Source organism: Anolis carolinensis, chromosome 2 (genome assembly GCF_035594765.1).
Source record: "Anolis carolinensis isolate JA03-04 chromosome 2, rAnoCar3.1.pri, whole genome shotgun sequence".
In the NCBI taxonomy this organism is placed as follows: Eukaryota; Metazoa; Chordata; class Lepidosauria; order Squamata; family Dactyloidae; genus Anolis; species Anolis carolinensis.
Window position 1 is genome coordinate 162,851,338 of NC_085842.1, and position 9,697 is coordinate 162,861,034.

The 9,697-nt window shown below is 40.0% G+C and overlaps 1 protein-coding gene across 2 annotated transcripts in view; it reads left to right on the top strand.

Annotated features, from left to right (window-relative positions):
* The window catches only part of tom1l1 (target of myb1 like 1 membrane trafficking protein), a 59,332-nt gene extending 49,635 nt beyond the window's left edge, over positions 1-9,697 (top strand). For both annotated transcript variants that reach the window (XM_062970985.1, XM_062970986.1), the window contains 7 exons: positions 1,057-1,117; positions 1,919-2,039; positions 3,178-3,280; positions 3,581-3,641; positions 5,966-6,044; positions 6,989-7,070; positions 8,164-9,697. In XM_062970985.1, coding sequence (XP_062827055.1) covers positions 1,057-1,117; positions 1,919-2,039; positions 3,178-3,280; positions 3,581-3,641; positions 5,966-6,044; positions 6,989-7,070; positions 8,164-8,230 — 574 coding nt within the window. In that variant the 3' untranslated portion in view covers positions 8,231-9,697. The remainder of the gene's footprint in view (positions 1-1,056; positions 1,118-1,918; positions 2,040-3,177; positions 3,281-3,580; positions 3,642-5,965; positions 6,045-6,988; positions 7,071-8,163) is intronic.

The following is a 9,697-nucleotide window of genomic DNA, read 5'->3' on the forward strand; positions in this document are numbered from 1 at the left end:
CAGCCAACATGAAGTTTAAGCTATCCCTCCCAGACGACACCAAACTGGGAGGGATAGCTAACTCTCCAGAAGACAGGAGCAGAATTCAAAATGATCTTGACAGACTAGAGAGATGGGCCAAAACTAACAAAATGAAGTTCAACAGGGACAAATGCAAGATACTTCACTTCGGCAGAAAAAATTGAATGCAAAGATACAGAATGGGGGACGCCTGGCTTGACAGCAGTGTGTGCGAAAAAGACCTTGGAGTCCTCGTGGACAACAAGTTAAACATGAGCCAACAATGTGATGCGGCAGCTAAAAAAGCCAATGGGATTCTGGCTTGCATCAATAGGGGAATAGCGTCTAGATCCAGGGAAGTCATGCTACCCCTTTATTCTGCCTTGGTCAGACCACACCTGGAATACTGTGTCCAATTTTGGGCACCGCAGTTGAAGGGAGATGTTGACAAGCTGGAAAGCGTCCAGAGGAGGGCGACTAAAATGATTAAGGGTCTGGAGAACAAGCCATATGAGGAGAGGCTTAGAGAGCTGGGCATGTTTAGCCTGCAGAAGAGAAGGCTGAGAGGAGACATAATAGCCATGTACAAATACGTGAAGGGAAGTCATAGGGAGGAGGGAGCAAGCTTGTTTTCTGCTGCCCTGCAGACTAGGACACGGAACAATGGCTTCAAACTACAGGAAAGGAGATTCCACCTGAACATCAGGAAGAACTTCCTCACTGTGAGGGCTGTTCGACAGTGGAACTCTCTCCCCCGGGCCGTGGTGGAGGCTCCTTCTTTGGAGGCTTTTAAGCAAAGGCTGGATGGCTATCTGTCGGGGTGCTTTGAATGCGATTTCCTGCTTCTTAGCGGGGGGTGGGGGGGGTGGTGGACTGGATGGCCCATGAGGTCTCTTCCAACTCTACTATTCTATGATTCTATGATTCTAAATTACGCCCCATGCACTTGCCTGTCTATGCTTTAGGATCTTTGAAATTAATCTTTCAGAACATTTCTTCTTTTTCCCCATGAGCTGTGTAGATCAAAACTGAGGAACCAATTGTATTTTTATGCAGGTTCTCTCGAAACAGAGTACGTTTTTTGGAGAATCAGAGGATTCAGAATGAACGTACAGCGGTAAGTCATGAACAATTAACCCTACTGGTCCCAAACAACCCCTTATTAGTAGTTGTAGCATCCCGAGACCTCTGACACTGCTATGTTCTTAGATCTCTTGATTTATTATGTAATGTTTGTACCTCCCAAACTGAGAGATATTTATTCAAATATTAGTGTAGTGTGTTCCCTGGGGTGCTTACTTCTACAGATATGTGTATAGAACTGCAGACTTTAACTTTTAATTCATTATGCAGTGTTCAATGGAGGACAGAGTACCTAACACTTATTCGCCCATAATTGGAGAAGTATCTAAAATATTTGGATGAAGAGAAATTAGCAGTTTTACGATGTTTGTATCTGAATATCAGATCTATTTCTGCACATAGTGAAAATGAAGAACTGCTAAAATTAAGGGCTATGAGCAGATGAAATTTCTTTTGCAGGGAATGATTTTTTTTTCAGTTCAATGTGAAGTGCTCTTTTAGATCATGTGTTATTCATTATGTTTCTTTTTAATTTGTGGGCCTAAAGTGGTAGATGGATGGATGGATGGGGAGATACAGCTAGTGCATGACAAACTGGAGATCACCGCATAAAATGGTGTGGACTGCACCATTGGCTGCTGGGAATTCCAATCCAACATCTGGAGGGACTCCTAATTCCTGTCCTGCCATAGTTGAATAGAACCTTCCTGTTGTCAAGTTCTGCTTGAATAAGAAGCCCACAAGGATCTTATTGAAACCTCTTATTGCACAGTGGACATTACATTTGCACTTCAAGGCAGCACTCGGCACAACCTCTGGTCTCCTTAATTTTCAGGTCGATGACACCCAGCCGTCTGCTCCTTCGTGTGATTTGCTGGATCTTGAGTCTAGTGTTCCTGCTATTCTGCCAAAGCCTGGGGGAGCTGGCCCAGTGACTCCTCAGCTGTCAGAACTAAGTAAAGAAAATCCTCAGCATTTTAAGAGCATACTGTGAACCTTGGAGAAATTGATTTCTCTGATTCCAGATCATATACTTGGGGCTGAGAATATATTTCAAATGGAGGGAGAGCTACTTGGACACCCTTTTCCCATTCTTGTTAAGGTTTCTTGGCCATGTTGCATACCTCTCAGAGATCAGAGAAATTACACAACTACAGTAGTCTCTCGCTTATCCAACCTCCACAGTTTGCCTTTTAGTAAATGTTTTTGTAGTCAATGTTTTCAATACACTGTGATGTATTGGTGCTAAATTCATAAATACAGTAATTACAATAGAGTCTCACTTATCCAACATTCTGGATTATCCAATGCATTTTTGTAGTCAATGATTTCAAAACATCGTGATATTTTGGTGCTATATTCGTAAATACAGTAATTGCTACATAGCATTACTGCGTATTGAACTACTTTTTCTGTCAAATTTGTTGTATAACATGATGTTTTGGAGCTTAATTTGTAAAATCATAACCTATTTTGATGTTTAATAGGCTTTTTCTTAATCCCTCCTTATTTTCCAATATTTTCACTTATCCAACGTTCTGCCGGCCCATTTATGTTGGATAAGTGAGACTCTACTGTATCTAATGCAGTGGTCTCCTTCTCACAGGGGCTAATCTGTCTAGGATTGTTTGCCAGCAGTGGGAAGGGCCACCATTTCTCTCTCTTTTTTTATCTCCCTCTGCCCCTCTGTCTGTTCCTTCCTACAGACTAATAGGAAAGAGGAGAGATTGCTTGCAATTGCCTTTGAAAATAAATCCAAACAACTCAAAAAATTAGGCCAAGGATAGATGTTTTCCTAGGACTATTTGCCCACTCCTCTTCAAATGCTTAGGCAATGACGGCTGTGACCAAGAGACCAGGACACACTCGAAGAAGACAAGAGGGGGTAGTCCTACCCTCCAGTATTTCAGATGCTTTTCTCTTTCTGAAACCCCATATCAGTGCCTTGATATATATGGCTGTGTGGAATGGCCCTCAGTTCATCTCATGAGAGGGAAAATTGCTTGAATTTGTTGTAAACAAATAAATAAGTCATTATACTATGTTGGCAATTCAAGTGAATGCAATTAACTAACTTTCCTCTCCTTTTTAAAGATTGCCAGTCACAAAGTGCTGCTGGTCCAAGCCCTCATCCCACCCAGCTACCACTTTACCCTCAATTATCTTCACTTCCTACTACAAATCCATCACAGTCTTTGTAAGTACTGTTTTTTAAATCATGTACATCTTAAGTCAGATATGAAGGTTAACACAAATAGACATTGGAAGATCGTGAAATACCCCAACTAGGTAGATGCTAACCAAATAAAATGAGTTCTTAGGCCTTCCTATCATGGGGTAATTTATGGAGGGCCACTATGGGTGCTGCAAGGAAATTAGATAAATTGAAAGGAAGGTCAGGGACAAAGAAGAAGCAAGGGGTGTGGATATTCTGTGATGACTTTTGAGGGGATGTGAGATTCCTGGTGGCTTGTAATACATTTGTTTCCTTTTTTAGGTTTATAACAGAAGCACAAAATACACACCAAAGCTTTGCGGGTGGCCAAACCTATGTCAATGTAAGTAGCAAACATTTTCTCAGTTCTGGCTTAGTTGCAAATACCCCAGATAAGAGACTTGTGTGCCTCTTGGCATGTGTAGGTAGAAGGAGAAACTGACCTGGTCCCTCTCAGAGTCACCTTGTTCCTTAATATCAGTTAAGAGACACTAAACAGTGCAGTTTCCCTGTGAATGAAATGATGATCCACTAGAAAGACTAAGGACAATTTTGACCTATCAATTCATTCAGCCAAATGGAGTAACTTCCATTACAAGAACATGGAGGGCAGCAATTCTTCTTCCTGCAGCCCCCTCTAAATATACTTCAGGGGAAGCTTCTAAAACAGGTTTTGGTGAGCATATAGGTTTGTGAGTAGACTGGGAAAAGTGAAAATATTGTTATATATAGCACCATCCATACACAGGCAGGTGAGAGAAATCTTTGATTTGAAAATATATCAAAAACCTTTGGGGAGGAATTGGAGAGACATGCCGAACAGCTAGTAAATAATTTGGAAGTGAAAACAGCAATGAATGAAAAGGTATGGATAGTGATCAGTGAAGTGGCAAATGGTGGTTGTGGCAACCCAGAAACTTCAGAACATTGCAGGTTAGTTGTTGGAACCACACCCTTTATTCTAATAACAGTAAGAAGCAGGTTGAGAATACAAGAAACAGAAAAGAGAGTAAAGTAAGCACTATCATATTTCTGTGCCTTTTCCTCATTTGCTCTTTATTCTGTTTGTCAATTTCCAGTGGGGAGAACAATTAAAAAGGGCAGATGAAGTGACACAAATATATTTTAAAAAATGAAGGAAATGATCATCAGCAAACATTTGCCTGTTATTTCATAACAAAGTTCTCTAGGCAGCTCAGATAGAAAACAACAGTGTCAATACAAAGACCAGAACCCAAAAAATCTGAACTCAAGAACCATAAATACAGCAGCAGCCGCTCATGAATATGCTAGAGTTAAAAGGCAAGTTTTAAGACCTGCGCTACCAGAGCTATGAAACAGATTATGAAGTGTGGGAGACCCAGGCTACATTAGTTGTTTCAATGGTTCCAGTAAAGTATGTTTTTCATATGATGCTGAGACCACAAATACTGGATCAGACTTATCTCCATAACAATGATGTTCCATAACTGGGGTTTCACTAGCAATAAGCCCCTTTTACTAGTAGTCACCTACTTCATTTCATTTTGCAAGAGTACTCAGAATAGAGCTTCTGATTTGCTGGGAAAACTGACATTGACTACAACTTTCATGATGAGATTTTTTTTTACATGTTCCAGTATCATGACCAGCTACTACTGACCCAGTAATCCCTTACACAACACCAAATTGTAAACAATAAATAGTGTAACTGTAAATTATAAGTGGTAATTGTGGTGGGGAGATGAATCAGACTGGTTAATGCAGGAAGATTTTAAAGACTAACTGAACAGGTTGTAATAGCAATCACAACGTAATACTGAATGACAAATAACACTTTCATTTAGAGCCCTGATTAATCCAAGTTAAAATCTTTCTCGTCTTGCTTTCTGTCAGTCTTAACCTGAAACCTATATTTGGTGTGGGAGGAGGTATGAGTGAATACTATAGGTAGACTAGTTCTTGGGATGGGTGACAGACAACTTTGGCAACGCCCATTCTGCTTAAATTGACCCTTCCTTCCATACTAAATCCAGGCTTCATATGTATGAGAACATTAACCATTTAAAATAAGGATATTGTTATTTGAAATGCCATTTATATATCTAACATTTTCCAAAGGGATGGTCTAACAGGTCTCTAGTCTAATGAATGTATAATTGAGAATTAGAATGGAAGTTGAGAAATAAAAGTAGGGTAGTTATTATCCTTAAATCAACTTTGAAAAGGAACTGTCCAGAATCCAAAGAAGCCAGACACTTGTTTCAGAACCCTAAGAGGTATTTTGATTCCATCTCAACCCTTAAAACAGGACCCCAACATCTGCATAGAAATTTAGAGTTTCAAAAGCAGTGTGTTCTCTGGAGCTGGGTTCAGTTTCTATTATGAACCAGTTGCAGTACTGTACAGGTATCTTTATGACTGAGCTAGCACAGAGCCAACATCTAGGCTTGTACATATCTAGACGCTGCCTCTGTGCTAGCTCAATTATATAGACAAGTGTACAAGTAAAATTAATGTTAATATAATTCTGCTTATCTTGATGCAAGCAGCCGTCCTGAGAGCGTATGTGGATCTCGACACATTGTATTGTGGTAAACAATACAAAAATAAACCCGGATGTTATGCTCAGTCAGTTAACTAATCCATCTTCCTGCATACCTGATTTAATTCCCTTTGTTTCCTCAGGTGAACACATATTTAAATACAGTGCCTTTGTATCCAGTAAGCCTTCAGAGTAATGGTTCGAGAGATACACAACCAACAGGTAAACCTGAACAACTGCAGTTATTAAATAACTTGTGACATTTCTATATATCAGCTGGTGGGGAACTTAGATAACAGTCCCACTATGGATGAATTCTAAGACACGTAGGTGCATGTAGAAAGATGAAGGCATATCACAGGTGAAATAAATGCACAATTGAAACCTGCAGATCTTATGTTTAATAAAAAAATATGTGCTATGCAAACGTTATGCCCATCTGTAGGCATCCTTTGCTTCTGGAGGCAGGAAAGTGATCCCCAGGAAGAAAGTTGGCCTTGCTTCTCAATCGTGTAACTTGGTCATCAATGGAATAAGCCCAGTTTGTATATCAGAGGGCAGTGACATCCTATTGTGACCATCATTTTGGATGCTGGAAGTGGCATTTCACCTTTCCTGGCCATCTTTTGAGTGTGTGTGTGTGTGTGTGTGGCAGGGGGTGGGGGGGGGGGGTTCTTGATGCCCTGGGACCTTTTTAAAGCCAAGTGATTTTCAATGTTTTTTCTTCTTCTTTTGGCTTAAAAGGGGGTTTGTTTTTTCCAGCTTAAAATTGGGAGTTGGGTTGTGGAATATGGTGGCCTCCAATGTCCACATGATTCCCAACCTTGATGAATTTGAAAGCTGAAGGCAAAAATTCTGCAAAATAACTCTTACAAGAGCAGTACAGTTTTGTTCTACTATTGTAGAAATTTATGGAAGTCTTTGAATGTTTGGACTAGAGTACTTCTGCTGTGGATGGAATTGTTACCCAAATCCTACCTCTTTCTTATCACTTTTACTCATTCCTCAGTTTTTACTTTGTGTCCAAACTTATGGCAGAAAATGGATAGTGGGGCTAATTAGGATTCTTGCTATTAGAACCGAAAATTTCACCATAAAGTGAAATGTGAATTTAAAATATTTTAATATACAGTATAAACTTTCTCTCTTTTTTTTTTCTTCCATAGATACATCAAAAATCAACCCACCACCTCCTAATTATTATGAACTCATGGAATTTGATCCTTTGGCTTCCAGTGAAAAGCCAGAGTAAGTAATTTTAAGAATTACTGAGCAAATCCTAGCTCAATTTTTGTAAGAACTCAAAGCAACATGCATATAGCATGTCCTATGTCAGAACATCAAACGTATGCTAAACCACTTTTTCATGTCAGCAGGAATGACCAGCTGCCATGATCTGGGAGGTTTATATTTTTAGCAACTTTATGGTGCATATTGGAGCCCCGGTGGCGAAGTGTTAAAGCACTGAGCTGGAGACCGAAAAGTCCCAGGTTCAAACCCCGGGAGTGGCGTGAGCGCCCGCTGTTAGCTCCAGATCCTGCCAACCTAGCAGTTTGAAAACATGCCAATGTGAGTAGATCAATAGGTACCACTCCGGCGGGAAGGTAACGGTGCTCCATGCAGTCATGCCGGCCACATGACCTTGGAGGTGTCTACGGACAACGCCGGCTCTTCAGCTTAGAAATGGAGATGAGCACCAACCCCCAGAGTCAGACATGACTGGACTTAACGTCAGGGGAAACCTTTACCTTATGGTGCATATTGGATAGTATCTAATGGCATCCATCATATTCCCTCCTCTAATCCCTTGGAGGGCCTTGATGGCTGGAGAATCTTCTCAAACACAAATAGGGAGAGGGGGAGGATGGGGAAGTTCTATCCTAAGATAAGTTTGTCCATATGGCATTGGATAGAATCCCAGTCAGTTTACTGGCTGTTCGGAATTGTGGGAGTTGAAGTCCAAAAGACTTGGAGAACCAAGGTTTGCCCATTACTGGTATATATGGTACATACAATAACTAAGTTATGGAAATAGTGTATTATGTTACATCACAAATAGAAGACTGTCTTTGCCTGTAAAATTGTGTAGCTACTAGGTCCTTAGCCCACACCTTAACTGAAATGGAACGTGAAGGAATCAGATAAAATAAGAATTTTGGACGTAGCTTATAACACCACTTCTCCCTTCCTGCTACATAGAATTGGTCACTGGGAAGCATGCCCAGAAGGAATGTTTTATTGTGACAATACAGTGTTCCTAGTTGCTATCACTGCTTATTGATTAATCTTTAGATTGTTTCATGTTGTGAAATAGTGACTTATCTTATCCTTTGATTTCCAGACCTATTTATGAAGAAATCGATGCACATCTCTTCAAAGCAAGTGTTAAAAATAACAGCAGTTGCTAGAAGCAGAAGCCCAAGAAAACAACATACCTTTACCAACATTAAAGACTGTTTTTCTGGCATGCAACATGCCAGCTAAGGAAAAGACAATTAGTGGACAGGTAGAGAAAAATTAGATTCATCAATCAGCTTGGAAGCCACCTAAAACATCAGCCCTACCTACTCTGCCTTAAATGCATTACATTGGGTCCATCTGGCCTTTAAGGACACAAGGTTCTACTTGTACATACTTTGGGTCAAAGTCTACAACTTATTTAGGGTCCTTTTTTTGTGTGTGTGTGGGGGGGGGGGATCTTGTAAGTAACATAAGATCCAGGTCATAAGCATGACTGTGCTTGAATAAGGTACATTTATTTCACAATATATTCATTTTAATAGCAAGTGAATAATTTTTGAAAGAAATATATTAAAGAGTCAGAACAGGAAGTTAGTAATGTATAACGGGATTGGCATCAGATGTGCTTTAAAGACTGAATTAAGGATGAGCAATTACACATCTGAGTCCAAAGCATCAGCTGCCTTCATAGTTGGTGATTCAAGAGATAGGAGTATTGCAGGATAACTATGACCACAGGACCTGTTAACGGTGTTCTTCGCAGGATGGATTTTGCCCAGTCTCAGGAATGATACATTTGTGGCACCCCAACTGTTGTTGGATTGCAGCTGCTCACTTGCAGCAGTGGGATCACATATTCCTTGTCCCTATTCTACAGTATATCCACCTCATGATATTAATTGATAGCCCTGTATGTAGAATTCTTGTTTCTTGAAAATGTTTTTGCCCTATGATTAATCTCTACAGCACTTTCCTGTAAACCTATTTAATACGCTAATTATCCTGAATGTGTCCAATTAGTTCCAAAGCAAAGAGAAAGATAATCACCAAGAACCTACAAAGAGATGTTGTAATTGTGCGTCTTGTTCCACTTCTGTCTTGCCAGCCTTTTGAACTCCTGTTCTGGATAAATGTGTTTTCCCTTAAAGGGGAGTCAAATACCAGACACATTCCACAAAGGTCCTAATAGGTATAGCTATTCCCCGTGAGGCTCTTTTCTATTTGGAGTAACTATAGTAAGGCACTAACGGAGTCAGTGGAACAGGAAAAACCATGAACACACTACCACTGTGGTACTTTGGGGATGACTTCTCCCTAACTTCTGTTATTGCTTTTCCATGTCTCCAGCCACTGAGGTTGTATTTCAGCGATCATGCATACTTACTTAGTCATAGAATTACAGAACATTTAAAGTGTGACTGGAAGTGCCTTTTTTCTGATTAAAAGTACAATATGCACTTTTCTTAAGAGTGTGCCTGAAATTTAGGTTAAAATTGTCATTAACAATTAACCACTCAGATCAATGCTTAGTGCTGGAAATTGGTACCTTAAGTGTGACTTTTGTTTAATGTTTAAATATGTTTCATAACAGCTATGCTTTTTTATAATCCAAGTAAACAATCTGAAATTGAAAA